This window comes from Prionailurus bengalensis, chromosome E4, assembly GCF_016509475.1.
Source record: "Prionailurus bengalensis isolate Pbe53 chromosome E4, Fcat_Pben_1.1_paternal_pri, whole genome shotgun sequence".
Taxonomy (NCBI): Eukaryota; Metazoa; Chordata; class Mammalia; order Carnivora; family Felidae; genus Prionailurus; species Prionailurus bengalensis.
The window spans coordinates 15,332,390-15,347,824 of record NC_057360.1 but is presented as its reverse complement, the minus strand read 5'-3'; the positions used below and the strand labels follow the sequence as shown (position 1 = coordinate 15,347,824).

Genomic DNA, 15,435 nt, shown 5'->3' with positions numbered 1-15,435 from the left:
TTTCGAAAGGATATTTGATGCTCTACTCTAGGGAAAACCCTAAGAGAGGTAAGAATAAGAAGAAAACTAAGACAAAAAGTCAGGCCTATTTATTAGAACCTTTTGGACACCTGCCATAACAGGACAGTATTTCAGCGTGGACTGTGGATCCCCTGAGTGTCAGCAAATACTGGATCTGGCTGCACACGTAGGAACCCGGCCACTGTGACTGAAACACAGAGGTTTCATTTTTTCTCTTTTTGATTATAGTTGATGTACTATGGTTACATTAGTTTCAGGTGCACAACATGGACAAGTGTAGACGTCACACCGTGCTCACCACAAGCATAGCTACCATCTGTCACCACACGATGCTACTCTAACGCCATGGACGATATTCCCTGTACTATACCTTCCATCCCTGTGACTTAGTCTAATTAAAGGCTTCATTTTTCTTATAGTAACAAAACATCTAGAAATAGGCAGAAAGGGATGGGTGCAGCTGGTTAAGGAAGTAAGTTATCACGGACTAGGCTGCAGCCTCCTCATCCTCGGCCTGTGCCTTATCCCCAGGGTGGCAAAGTGACATCTGTACCTCCAGGCATCCTATTTGCTTTCCAGGAGGGCAAGGAGCTTTCTCTTTACGAGGTTTTGCCTTTGAGTCAGGAATGGACCTCATTCCAGGCCAGCACGGTCATGTGCCTAGGCCTCTCACCTTAAGATGATTTTTCGGCTGGCATCTCACTCTGCCACCCTTAATAATGATCTGGGCGGTTTTAGTGAAAAGTACGGGGTAAGTGGATACTGGGTTAAGGGCAGTACCTGCTGTGCTCTGCACCAGTCACATGGCTTGTTACAAATGAACACCAGCTGGCCACCTGCAGAGTCAGTCCCTGGGGGTAGGCCCCTGGGCTCTGCATTTTCACACTCCTGTGGGATTTAGTGCATTTGAAATTTGAGATACTTTAGTCTGCTCTACAGTCTTGCTTAGAGGCTCATTAGCATATCTGTTGGAACTAGGAGATACTTCCTCCCACATACATCAGTTAGGATGCGTTTGGCCTAAACCCAACTCCAAAAGGCTTATGTCCTAAGGACATGTATTATTTTATGTAGTGTCAGTCAAGAGGTAAGATGGGTTCATGGTTGATGGACTCAGCGAAGATGATGATCAGATTTTTTCTCTCCACTTTGCTGTCGACCAGCCTCATTCTGTGGTTCCCCGTGCACAGGTAGTCAGATGGCTGCTAGCAACAATCATGTTTTGTGTGAGACAAAAAGGAAAAAAAAAAGGTCTCCAATGCTGTCAGGATAGAATTCCTCTAGAAACTCCAATGATCCTGTTTGTGGCTCATTCTCAAGAATTGAATCACGTGCCCATTTCTGAACCAGTTACTGCCAAGAAAAGTGGTAATGACCTTTTGGCCAGTTAATACACCCTTTAAGCTAAAATTAAAGTTGTCAGGGGTGCCCGGATGGCTCGGTTAAGCGTTCAACTTCAGCTCAGGTCATGAGCTCAGTTTGTGGGTTCGAGCCCCGCATCGGGCTCTGTGCTGACAGCTCAGAGCCTGGAGCCTGTTTCGGATTCTGTGTCTCCCTCTCTCTCTGCTCCTCCCCCATTCATGCTCTGTCTCTCTCTGTGTCTCTCAAAAATAAAAAGAAAAAAAAAAAATGAAAGTTGTATTTCCTCAATTCGCATTGCCCCAAAGGGGTGGAGCCAAATGGGAGTAAACTACTACACAGCCATTCTGGCTCCCTGCCCCTTTGCTGAGTATCCCAACGCAGATCCCTACACTTAGGGTGGAGGTTAGAGGCGAGATCAGACTTGTGGCAAGACCACACAGGGGGCCACAGATTCACCACTGTGAGAATCTTAGAAGACTGAGAAGGCAGTCCCATGGACTTCTCATGCTTCTCTCATAATCACAATTGTCATATGTGAATTCACTTTCAATTAATAAATCTTGAACACATAATGCAGTTTATTCTGTTCTTCCATGAAAATTGAGAGCAGCAACTCTTGATGGGAACTCTATTCTCCATGCCCACTAGGGCACTGAAGATGTACTTAGGATCACTTCAACCCTGGAAATGCGTATTATGTCACATTTTACATCTGGGAAAGAATCTTTTCACAAAGTCTCATGGCTTCATGGTGACAGAGCCAGAAATCCATTTGGGGATACCTGGCTGCCTTTTCTTTGAACCTTTTCAGTGTCTTTGTATTGACATCATATATGTGGAGAGTAGAGATGGCCAAAAAAACACCAGGGTTTGGGTGCCTGAGTGATGAGGGGTGCAATACATTTATTGGGGGAAGTTGATGAATTTGATTTTGAATTTGCAAATCCAATGGCACACGTTCCATCCGTCAATAAAGATCAACACTTAAGTGTTGAATAACTGAAAAATTAACGGAGATTTAGATGCTGGATTGTCACCATGAAAGAAAGTTGAAGCCAGACTCCAAGAGACAAGGACAAGAGGCATCAAATAGCCAAGGGAAGAAAAGAGAGCAGCAAGAACTGAATAGTTGGAAAGGTGACAGGAGACGGAAGATCCAAGGACTAGTTAGGAGATATCCTATAAGAGGTCCAGGTATTGGTTCTTTAAGGGCAAAGTATATTGTGACTCGAAGAAGTAAGAGCAAGACACATTCCTCTTGGGTCTTTCAGACCAGGACTCCTCAGGATATTGGGTAACTTGAAATTTTCACTACCTTCCCAACCTTCTTGGTGTCACTCAAATTTTACATGTGGAGAATTCAAGGAAACTAAAGACTTAATGACTCGTCTACCATATGGCACCAGGCATCATGTTTTACATTATTCTACTCAATAAAAAAATATGGAGGGCTACATGCAAGGGACTATACTAGGTATGGGACACTTCTTTCTAAACCCAGGACTTATCAGCACAGCCTAACAAAAGTGTGAGAGATCATGAGTTCACAGTAGTTAGTATTCTTTCCAGAAACGCACAGGTGTACTACTCTCCTCAAGATTCATATTCTTAAGCCTTGTAAATCCAATTAAAGTAATATGTTAGGAGAGCTCTTTACAGCAGGGGGGGGGGGGGTCACAAACCCAAGGACCCAGGGAAGTAACAGGAAGGAGCGAAGTGGGCCAAGAGATGTGGTGAAATCTCCTTGTTCGCCAGCTGCTCCTCCACTTTCGTCACAAGAAATTTCACGTATCTGCCTTTGGAGAAAAGTACTGATGCCGATCCTAGCGAGCAAAGCTCTGCCCTTCGGGTCAGGAGTCTAAACTAGTACTTCAAAACGTGACAACAGAATTCTCTGATCCAGTTTTAACAAAGAATTTATTTGCTGATCCCCAAAAAGCAAAACTCAGAAAACAGCCCCACCCCCTCACTGCAAGAATAGTTCTATAACAAAACATTTTCAATCATTTCCTCCTTTCTTCCCAAGGTGTGCTCTTGTGCCCATCAGTGTAGAGCAGACAGACATATGGAAATACTTTGCATGAAAGGCACATGGCACTGTCGTATCGCTCACACCTCCTGGTCCACCTCCCTGGCAGGCAGGCAAGTGGAACTTCTTCTATAGCCTCTTTTTTTTAATAGAAATTTCTCAAAAAATTTTCGTTATAGCAAAATATTTAAAGATTCCTCCCCCGCTCATCCCACTTCAGTTATCTACTGAAAAAGTATAGAATTGAAAAGTTTGTTGCCCCCGCTGCAATCAAAACCCTGAAGAGTGGAGAATTTCTGGATACTCTACAGGTTTTTGGGTTATATACTCGTATCTACAGGGGAATCTGAACGTCAAGTTCTGGATTTGATTGGAACAGCTGAAAACCTGACAGTCATTCTATGATGGAGCAGAACAGACTTTCTCCACCATCAACTGACACTACCTCATCGACCCCACATCCTGTAGACATCCAAGACTTGAATCTCACATACAGACTACATTTCAGAGACAGCAGAGAGTGCTACGGTGCAGGAACAGAACAGAATGCTGGTGAAGGCACAGAGGAAAGGATCCCAAGAAATTTTTAGTGCCATTTTGTTTAATAAGCCAGTAGTATAGCAACCTAAAGGCCTTGGCTGTGATCACACCAGGATGTTGTTATGGAACAGGTGCAGGAGAACATGACTGGCAGCCGGCGTCCCCTGGCTCACTGTGCTAACCACCTCCTTGGGGGACTACGGCTGGGGCGTGTAACGGAGGTACTTCTTGCCAGACGGGAGCTCTTTGGTGAAGACTCCTTTAGGGAAAATTTTTTTGGCTTCATCTTCAGGGATGGTTGGAAGAACCATCACACTATCGCCATCCTATTGAAAGACATTGAAAATAATGAAATTCACTCTTACAGTGAAGCCTGAAGGCCAAGAAGTAGCTTCAGAAAAGTAGCTTCAGAAAAGTAGCTACAGGTGCTCATGAGAATAACCCAGTATTGGTCACTCTCTCCCCTCTGAGGAATTTTGTTTTCACAGGATGATCTTCGACACTTTGCTGAGAGAACAATGTCCCCATCTTAACAAGAAATGATCTTGTTTTAAACCCAGTGACGTCTTGGCACCACACTTTAAAATTTAAATTCTAAGTCCTTACCGCTGCCCGGTGTGAATGAATCGTGCCTCCTTGCCCCACCTCCCGCTCCTGCTCTTCCAGGCACGCTGGTTTTCCTCCCTCATATATATATATATTTTAATGTTTATTTATTTTTGAGACAGAGACAGAGCATGAACAGGGGAGGGTCAGAGAGAGAAGGAGGCACAGAATCTGAAACAGGCTCCAGGCTCCGAGCTGTCAGCACAGAGCCCGATGCGGGGCTTGAACTCACGGACTGTGAGATCATGACCTGAGCCGAAGTCGGCCGCTCAACTGACTGAACCACCCAGGCGCCCTTTCCTCCCTCATAAACAAGCACGACTTGGTCCCTTGCTTTCTTCATGTCCTTCCCAAAGTTCCCTTCAGAGAAAGGCCTTCTTTGACAGCCAATTATAAAACCTACCCTCCCACCCCTATGCTCCCACTCTCTCCACCTCTGCTTGATTTTTCTCAGTCACACTTATTGCCACCTAAAACACGGTAAACTTGCGTACTGTTTGTCTCTGCCCACTGGCATGTAAGCTCTCTGAGGGCAGGGACTCCTATTTACATAAATATTTATATTGTTCACTGTTGCTGTAGCCCAGAGCCCACTGCCTGGGCTCAATAAACACATGTTCAATGGACAGATACAGACTTTAAATGATTTGCCTGTCAGGAAAAACAAATCAACACAACCTGGTATTCAGGTGAGCATATTTTAAAAAGGTAGCAATGTTAAGATGCCCTTGTGATATTATCCCTGTCTGAGAATTCTACATGGGGTTTGAAAGGCTAATTGAAGCTTAAGAGAAGTGAAATGCTCCAGATATTAATACACCAAAGAGTTTTATAGCCATGACTCAAGTGGCCAATCTAAGTTTTGCTATAAATATTTTGCCAACATTTTGCTCGTTTTGGGAAGGGTTAAAGGTTTTTTTTAAAAAAATTATTTTATTAAGAAATCATTCTGGATGGCTCAGTTGGTTAAGTATCCGACTCTTGGTTTCAGCTCAGGTCACGATCGCACACTTCGTGAGTTTGAGGGCCGCCCCAGGCTCCATGCTAAGGGATTCTCTCTCTCTCTCTGGCCTCTCCTCTCCCTTGCTCATGTTCTTCCTCAAAATAAATAAATAAACTTAAAAAAGAAAAGGAATCATTCTGACCAATTAATTTGATCAAGTGATATGGAAGTTAGAAAGCAATACGGGGAGTTTATATTTCATATAAAAATACAAAGAAGACCTTGACAATGGCCTCATAGTAAATCTGAAACTCAGCCATAAGGAAAAGTCCTGCCAGTGTGTGTGCGTGCCAGAAAAAGAGCCCCAAGTAAGAAAGACCCAGAAGATAGCCATTTAGAGACTGGCCCCTTAGGCCTTGAAGGTGAGCTGGGTATCTGCCCTTTTAACGTCTTTACCTTCCAATCAACGGGGGTGGCAACCCTCTTTTCCGCTGTCAGCTGGAGAGAGGTAATTACCCTGAGAATCTCATCAAAGTTCCTGCCAGTGGTTGCTGGGTAGAGGATAGACAGCTTGAGCTTCTTATCAGGACCAAAGATAAATACCTGCAAAGCACACAGATGCATAAATAGGAATAATTCTTTTAAGTGTTTTTGATATCAAAGCTTCTTTGAAAGCTCTTTAGTTACTAGAAATGTTCAAGAGTGTAGAAAAAAACCAAAACCCAAACCCTGCCCCCAACCCTGCCCTCAGCAAACATCTAGGAGGATACATCAAACTGTTAATCTGGGTGGCTTCAGTGTAGATAATTTTCTTCTCCAGGTTCTTTTTCTTTTCTTTTTTTTTTTTTTTAACGTTGATTTATTTTTGAAGGAGAGAGAGAGACAGAGTGTGAGTGGGGGAGGGGCAGAGAAAGGGAGACAGAATCTGAAGCAGGCTCCAGGCTCTGAGCTGTCAGCACAGGGCCCGATGCAAGGCTTGAACTCACAAACCTCGAGATACGACCTGAGCTGAAGTTGAAGGCTTAAACGACTGAGATACTCAGGCGCCCCTCCATGTTATTTTTCTAAACTTAGAAGGGAATTCTATTTGGTTCTGGGTGTCTCAGTAAGAAAACCTGATATGCAAATTGAATCCAGGAAAGGCCTCAGGAAGGTACTATGTTAACTAGGGATGATTACCTTAAAAATATACTAATGGGGGTGGGGGACACCTGGATGGCTCAGTCGGTTAAGTGTCTGACTTTGGCTCAGGTTATGATCTCACAGTTCCCGAGTTCAAGCCCTGTGTCGGGTTTCTGTGATGACAGTTCAGAGCTTGGAGCCTGCTTCAGATTCTGTCTCCCTCGCTCTCTGCCCCTCCCCCGCTCGCACTCTGTCTCTCTCTCAAAAAATGAATAAACATTAAAAAAACTTTAAAAAAATATACTGATGGGAGTTGATACCAGTCTTCAAATAGTTGTATAGTTTTGCAGATGAGGGATTAAGTCTGTTCTCTAGTAGGTAAGGACAAACAGGAATTCCCAGCCACAGTTGCCTTATGAAGAAGGAAAAAGAGAGGACTGTTAGGAGAGCTGGGAAAAAGATTCCTCAATTCTAGATGATATCTTATGATCAACTACTTATTTTATGTACATTTCCAAAAGTTATCAAATTTAGCTGAAAATTTTACTTTGCTTCAGCAGTACGGATGGTCAGTGAGATTGCCGCTAATTATTTTATAACTGGAGATATTCCCCTATTCCTCGAGTCGGTGTAAGCACTCAGCTGTACACGGAGCCTGGCCAGTCATGAGGACAACTAATGGATTTCTACAACTCACCACACGAGCTGTCACAGGCATGCCCTTTTCGTCCTTCTCTGCTGGGTCCAGCATGCCTAACAGGATGGCAAGGTCCCGATTCTTATCATCAATGATGGGGAAAGGTAATTTTTCTGTGGGCTCCTGACCATTGTAAGCATTGATATCCTGAAATGCAGGTGAAAGGGAAAAAAAAAAATCTAAACCAGGCACATTCTTTGAATTCAATCAATGAACATCTTGCAAGATAGGGAAGAGGAACATAATCATAATTTTCTCTAAGCGATTTTAGTAAAAAAAAAAAAAATGAATGAATGAACACTCCTCACCCCAATCACTCACTGACAGAAATAACAGTACAGTACAGTACTTAGGTTATAACCACAGACCCTTTTCATGCCCAGGTCTCTTAAAATTTGGCATGATTTTACTGCCCACAGAAAGCAGCAAGAAATGCTTTAAAAGTTGAATGCTGTAGAGTTAGATCCCAATCTAAGGTACCTCTCTGGGTACCCAACAAGTAAATACCATCAGAAATAATGTGTTCATTAAGTCCATCAAATCTAAAAATAATGCCACATGCAAAGATAATTCTACAGATCTGGTCCCTGCCCGCTAAGAACCCCGACCCAGACATTAAGCTACTATACAGCAGATACTAAGAAATGAAAAAAAAAAAAACCCATAAAATTTGAAGCAAATCCAAGAATGGAGAGTTGAATATATATTTTAAGGACAAGTCCAAGGTAAATTTACACTAGGGTGAAATCCACATAGAAAACAAAGCATTTCAGGTCTGAACTGAAAGACAATAATGTACTTTCCTCCTTATTCTACTCTCTTCCCCTACTAAACTTCACTCATTTACTCATTCATTCCTACCTTTCCTATCCCTAGAAGCCTTTGAAAAAGAAAATCTAGCTCCCGTATTTGATCAATGATACAGCACTTCCCGTGGGGTAAGCACGAGGACAAGTGCATGCGGATGAGTGAGGCGTGGCACCTGCCTTCAAAGAAACTTCTACTTTGGTTAAGATGATTCCCATGTGAAGTAGCAGCAAATGCAAGACTCTAATGTTTACATGGCAGGTTGTAAATGCTGAAGTATACTAATGTCCCCATTGACAGATAGGTCTCCTGAGTTAGGAAAGACTTCAGGGGAGATTCTACCTGGGGCCTTGAAGGATGGATGAGATTTTTCACAGGGAAGAGGAGCAGTATTAATGGAACATGCAGGCAGGTCTGAGCATAAATAACTGAGAAGAGAGTGAGTAACTTAGCTGGGTAGAGCTTTAGGAAGCAGCAGGAGAGAGGATTTAAGGTTGGAATAAGGTCTGTTTATTATGTGGAGCCTTAAAAGTAACATAGGGGTTGAGGTCATGGCGGATATAGAGCCTCTGTCAATTTCTCAGCAGAGATGCGACAGGACAGAAGTGGTACAGGTGAACTTTGAAACGGGTAACAACACATTTTGACGAGTTCCTTAATTTTATTATCTTAACTTCCTTTCTGTTGTCACTGGCCCCCCATCAACTCATCACAACTAAGTAATAATCAAAAGGGCTTTGTGCTAGAGGGGTCCTGAAGTTTCCTATGTAACCAGTTGAGTGCCAAAGTTTGGCCACTGCTTCTGATAGGTGGGACTTATTTCCTGTTCAGTGCTCTCACAATTCTGAAAATTCAAGGCAGAGGCTCACAAGCTAAAATGAGCCCGGGCATGCTCCTACTTTAAAAGGTGTTTTACAAGAGGCAATCAATTCTTCCTTTGGTGGTTTCTAGTTTCAATGGCTGCTGTACGGTAATAAACGGTCAACACTGCCACTTCCCTGATGGGCATTACGTTATATCCACGAACACCAAAGAACCACATGCTTTGGCTTTATTCTAGCCTAAATCAGATGAATTCCTACTCTCTATCATGTAGTATCAATGACAGCATTGGTTTGAGGTTCCAATTGCACTGCCATCCCTTCCTAGCCGGCTAACCCTGAGCAAGTCCCTCCAACTCTGTGGGAGGAAAAGTATTCTCACTGGCAAACATGAGAGCATAGTGCAGAAATGCACTTATCAGTCGCAGCCAAATGTAAGGGATGAAAAAAAATGCCACTGTAAGCAAGAGAAAGCCCCTTCTCTTTTCTCCTGTATATGATGCTTCTAATCTCGGGCACTTAGAATTAACTAGCAGGAAATGGCCAAGGGCTGCAGCCCCAGGTGACCAGCTCACAAGTCAGTACCACATCTTTTATTCAGTCGCATAGCAAGTGCTTGACAGAGTGCCTAGTACATTGTAAGCATCCTTCAGAGCTTACCTATCATCACTTTTTAGTGGCACATCATCGCAAAGTCATCAAAATGTCAAGTTTAGAACATCACATTTATTGTCCAAGTAAATCATTTGTTGAAAGTAGACAATTCCTTCCGTTCATGCATTCAACACACAGAGACTGACTGCCTAGGATACACTGAGTGCCAAGCACTGTTCGACAGAGCACAAAACAGGAGTCTGCCTTGCTGAGCCTGAGCCTGATGGGTGTGGACAAATGAACAAATGAAACTAGCAACGTGCAGAACATTTTATTTTAGATGGTGACAATGCTAAAGAAAAAATCACAGGGGGATAAGGAACATGGAGGGGAGTTATAATTTTAGATAAGGAGGCCATGGAAGAAGGCCTTGATGAGGTAGCATTTGAATCAAGACTTGAAAGCGGGAAGGGCACAAGCCACAAAGCTACCTGAGGAAAGTCTTCCAAATAGTATTTTGCATCATTTTAAAGGCAGAGCAGACAAGTTTACTGATGAACCAGACGTGGATATGGAAAAACCAGAGGAATTCAGGATGATGCCTAGATTTTGGCCAACTATGAAAATGCAGTGTCCATTAGCTAAGATGAGTAAGATCTCGGATTAAGAAAAGGAAGCCAGTGTCAGACATACTAGGTGTGAGATGACAGGGCATCCCAGGGGAGATGGGAGTTGGCGGTGGTCGTAGCAGTCTGGGAACCAGCAGTGTCTGGCCTAGAGATGGAAATTCGGGAATCACAGCATTTAGACGTGAGTGGATGAGCTCACCAAGGGGAAGGGTATAGATAAAAAGAGACGGTGTCCAATAAATGAATTCAGGGCAACTTTAGCATAACTAGGAGTTGGGGGTGAGGAAGCTCACTCTGACCATAAACAGGAGTAGCTCAAGGTGTGGTGTGTGGAAGCCATGAGAGGAAAATGTTCCAGGATATACAACGACCAGTGGGTTGAAGGCTGCTAGTGGGCCGGGAAAGACGAGGGCTAAAAACCGAGCATTGCATTTAGCAAGGTAGAGATCACTGTGCAGTTTAAGTCAGATTTTCAAATAATAGGTGAAGCCTGAACTTGAAGTTACTTGTACCTTTACCTCAAAAAACCCAAGCTACTCTACATAATTTATACCTTGATTTATAACCTCAAAGCACATGCCAATTGGTACTATACCTTGCTCCAGGCAAGATGGTCTTCAACACTATCCACTGAGAGGGCAATCATTTTCACGTTCTTCTTGGCAAATTCGGGTGCCAGCTTTGCGGCTCTGCCGAGCTCCGTGGTACACACAGGGGTGAAATCCCGAGGGTGCGAGAAGAGAATGCCCCATCTGAGATGAAGGAAAAGGAAGCCACAGCATATTGGAGGGATTATCACCGTCATGTAGAATGGGAAATCACAAATCCCATGTCAAAAATGACTTCCTTTTTAAATAAGTGCTTATGAGGACAATTACTTTTAAATTTTTGTTGAGGAATGCTTTTTTTTTTTTTTTTTTAATTTTTTTCCCAACGTTTATTTATTTTTGGGACAGAGAGAGACAGAGCATGAACGGGGGAGGGGCAGAGAGAGAGGGAGACAGAGAATCGGAAACAGGCTCCAGGCTCTGAGCCATCAGCCCAGAGCCCGACGCGGGGCTCGAACTCACGGACCGCGAGATCGTGACCTGGCTGAAGTCGGACGCTTAACCGACTACGCCACCCAGGTGCCCCGAGGAATGCTTTTTGATCTTCTGACTTCCAGAAAAGCCTATGTTGAAAGCCCAATTCAACCAAACATATGAAATTCCACATGATAAATGTCTTAGGAGACTGTAATTTAAGGGTGTTGCCTCCTTAAATAACTACAGGGCCACCCTCTTTTTCAGCTCATAAAACCTGTGCTACTCAAACCAACAAGCTTACTGAAATACCTTTTCCCCCCTTCTTACCCACTTCTACTTTTTTTCTAGGCTATAATAATGGATGTCCCAATATGCCCCAATCCAACCAAATGCCTGACTGCAATAATAAACAGGTTACATAATCTCAAATAAATAGGCTTCTATCCTCTATTTATATGTAAAATTAAAGCTGACACTTGGCTTCTTTGTAGTGAGTGGATATAAAAACTTTTGTAAAGCTACCAAGCCTGCCAAGCAGGACACCCAATCTCTGCACCCTGACGAAGCTACCGCACTTTTGAGTTTTACCTGTCTCTTCCTTTGCAGTTTCTTTTCCTATTTGCTTTAGTCCAAGTAGGCAAGAAAACTGGCCGCCTACAACACAGATTTTGACAACTACAGATTCTTAGGTAAACATGAATATCTAAATCATCATTACCTAGGATGAAACTTTATATAGATTTTTAAGCATATTTCCAGCTAAAAGTCACCAAGAACTTTTGGAATACCATTTCCTTCTCCTTGGCAACAGAACTACTCTTCTGACTGAAAAGGAAAATTTAACACCGGGTTCTCCACACCCCGCTGGACTTGTGTTAAACCAGGATCCTAAACTACTAAATAACTCAACTCAGTCTAGATGCCAAGCTTGACCTCTCAAAATCTGCCAAGTTTCCTGAGGCACAAAGAACAAAGCAGAGACAAGGGTACCTCCCTCCCACCTACATCTGCCACTCAACTCCCAAGGCTTCAGGAAAGGAAAAGCCTTCCTACAATGAGGATAGAGGGCCCTATGGCAAGACTGGGAAGAGAGAGGTAATATTTTGAAGATTCTGGAGGTTTGTGGTATGTTTACTTTTTTATAAAGGACAGTAAGAGGGCTATACATCTTGTGATATAAATAATCTAGGTATGGGTAAAAAATCTAGGCCTTTGATTCTATGGTAAAGGATCTGCTTAAGGGTCAGATGAGACTTACGAGAAAGTTTCCAAGAGTTGAGAGAAAAACAGGGCATTTCTTCCTGAGTTGTTAAAGGGTTGATGAATTAGAAGCGTCAGACACACTCTTTCCATTGTGCATCGAAAAGGTTTTGCTGAATCATGCTAAGGAACTCAGTTTAAGCCACTTCACATCCTGTCCCCCTCAGAGGCCAAACTCCAGTGTGCCACATGGCTAGGAAGAGGGTAAGTCTGAGGATGTCTTACTAGTAAAGAAGCTGCTTCTACCATATACACAAAGAAACAGAGCTAAAGCTCATTAAACTCACCAAATGAAGCACCCAAACCCCTTAGTTGTTTCCAGTTGTCAGGGGTAGGGCAGATACCTGTAATGTTTGAAATTATTATTTTTTTTTCTCCAAAAAACACCTAGATCAAAAGCTGACCTCTGAATTGAGATCACACACAGAACGGAGTCCCTGGGGAAATTGCATTAGGCAAAACCATGTATTATAAGTATAAAAAGAGCTCAAACTTCTTTTCAAGGTAGGGGAGGGAACACAATCCCAGGCGTGACCTGAGGCAGACTTGTTATATTTTTGTTTGTAGATCCAGATATTTTTCTCATCTTCCTACTGGTGGCTCCCTGAGAAGGCACCGCTTTTAATAAAATCAGGATAGACCCAGGGGCAAATAAACAACAGCAAGAAACCCAAAAAAGTAGGGTTAGCTTAAATAGTGACGGCATTTATAATTATTGCTATAATAAATGTTTTATGTCAATATTTATCTTTATACAATCTAAGAGTGCTGATAAGATTTTGTTCTATGGGGATGAGGACTGTAGATAGGAATGGAAAGGAACATACTCTAAAAATCCCATGGACTTTAGGAGAAATACTAATACCTAGATTACGAGATTGGACACAGTCTGTATATTTCTCCCTGCCTTTAAGGTCTGAATGTTCCATTTTTCATCTTTTTTCTAGCCTAGTCCTTTCTTTCACAAAGCTTAGCTTTTCCCTTAAATTGGCAGCTGGAAAATAGACTTAAGAGAGTGTAAAGGGCTGTGTAGGCCTAAGTGGGTAAGAATCCCTCCCAGGTTCTCTGCATAGCCCTGTCCACTCATTGATGAATGTCATAAACTTCCCTCTCTCTGTCTATACACATATACATCTGGACACTGTAAATAAAATAAGGACACAAATCATGGAGGATTTGTTAAGCCCCAGAACACCACAGTGCAGAAAATACGAACAAAAAGCCAGGAGCAGAGTCATAAATGCAGAGAACTGGTGGCTGCCAGAGGGGGTGGGGGGGATGAGTGAAATAGATCAAGGGGATTAAGAGGTACAAACTGCAGTTATAAAATAAATTAGTCATGGGGATAAAAAGCACAGCATGGGGAACACTCAATAATATTATAATGCATGGTGACAGACGGTGACTACTTACTGTGATGGGCACTGAGTAATGTATAGAATTGTCTAATCACTATATTGTACACCTGAAACTAATATAACACTGTGTGTCAACTATACTTCAATAATTAAAAAAAAAAAAAAGGGAAAACCAGTGTGGTGGGACCACTGGAACTCCAGAGCCATAATATAATGACACATATCTGGGAGGTTTCAGATTAAAACCAAGCAACTTAAAAGCTTGCTGATTCAGGGGCTGTAAAACGTAAAACCTGGGCAACACCAATTTACTCCTAGTCATAATGGTCCGACTGCCAGGCCAGATCTGGCTATCGCCGGCAAGGCCACGTGCTGGAAGCAAAGCAGTGGGGGGAGGAAGCAGTGAGGGGCACACGACTGGGAAACAAAAGGGTCTCAAAAGCGGGGAGGTCCAGGCGTCCAGGAGCCTGCAGTGGCCTACCGCGGCAAGAACACGCCATTGCAACTGAGCAACCTCAGAAAGCCCTTCACTTCAAGTGTTGCAAGTTCTGGAATGAAGGGCACACCTACATACAGAATGTTCTTGGTTCCTCCCAAAGCTGTTATCAAATCATATCCCAGCCACAGGAGGAGGCTCTGGACAAAAAGTCTTTCAGCCACTTATTTGGCAGCTGGTGGTTTAAATTTTTACATTTTGTGTCGAGAAGCCTGCAAATACCACTGCAGCAAGCAAGTCCTCGGCGCGCTGGGCCGTCCCGAACCTTCCGCCCACAGCAGTGTCCTCAGACTCTGGCCTTAGACACTCACCTTCCCCCAGGGAGCAAATTCCAGCACCGAGGGAGGGAGTGCGACCCTGGGCACAAGTCCCGGGAAGTGACCCCTGATGCAGCCCGGCCCTCGCCCCAGCCCCCTCAACTCGGCCACGCTCCTTGCACCCCTTACCAAACCGAGTGATACAGGCAACAAACCCTCCGCATCGGCCTCCGGTGCCCGTACCTGCTGGAACCCAATTTCGTTCCCCTCCCCCTTTCCCGCCGCGGAGCCGGCTCAGCCACACGGGGGCCGCCGGCGGAATGGGGTCGAGGGGCCGGCCCCCAGCAGCGCTCGGCCGACGCGGGGCAGGAGCCACTCGGCCAGAGGCACGTGCAGGAACCGGTGCAGGGAGGAGGCGGGCGGCGACCAGGGGGCTGAGCTGGGAGGACGGAAGGTAGAAGAAATAGGGAAGGCACCTCCGAGGCCGGGCGTAACCCGAGGACGCTACGAGGTGGCCACTTACGAGTCTCCCAGATAGTCGTGGAAACGGATACGGCCGATGGTAGTATTGGCCTCGAAGTTGGGAGCCTCGTCCCCAAGAAGGAGACCTCCAGGCATGGCGGCAGCAGTGACGCGGGAAGACGAGGACGCGCAGCAGCGGCAGTCACCAGCTTGCCGGCTCCGGCGGTGTGGGTGCCGGCCGCAGAGTAAGTGGGGCCGCGAGGGGCGGGAAGCGAGCAGCGTGGGCGGGGCCAGAGGCGGAGTCTGAGCGGGGCGGGGCCGTGGCACGGCGAGGGGCGGGGCGGAACCGGGCCGCCGCCCGAAGGACAGAGCCCCGCTGGCGCGGGTGGGATGGCGGACGGGGCAG

General features: G+C 44.6%; 1 protein-coding gene across 1 annotated transcript; it reads right to left on the bottom strand.

Moving 5' to 3' along the window:
• Positions 1-3,281: 3,281 nt before the first annotated feature.
• On the bottom strand, positions 3,282-15,405 carry PRDX6 (peroxiredoxin 6). The gene is made up of 5 exons (XM_043568231.1): positions 15,091-15,405; positions 10,767-10,923; positions 7,321-7,467; positions 5,958-6,104; positions 3,282-4,278 (listed from the first exon to the last, which is right to left on the bottom strand). Exons 1-5 carry the CDS (start codon positions 15,183-15,185, stop codon positions 4,150-4,152), a joined length of 675 nt encoding a protein of 224 aa, XP_043424166.1. The 5' UTR covers positions 15,186-15,405; the 3' UTR covers positions 3,282-4,149.
• Positions 15,406-15,435: the final 30 nt, after the last annotated feature.

What these genes read in the sequence shown, in the direction of transcription:
- PRDX6 (XM_043568231.1), bottom strand. Translation starts at nt 15,185, where the DNA reads ATGCCTGGAGGTCTCCTTCTTGGGGACGAGGCTCCCAACTTCGAGGCC. An exon ending in TGCCTGTGACAGCTCGTGTG is followed by an intron (nt 6,105 to 7,320) that starts GTGAGTTGTAGA and finishes TGTGCTTTGCAG; the next exon opens with GTATTTATCTTTGGTCCTGA. An exon ending in CCACCCCCGTTGATTGGAAG is followed by an intron (nt 4,279 to 5,957) that starts GTAAAGACGTTA and finishes GTCTTTCAATAG; the next exon opens with GATGGCGATAGTGTGATGGT.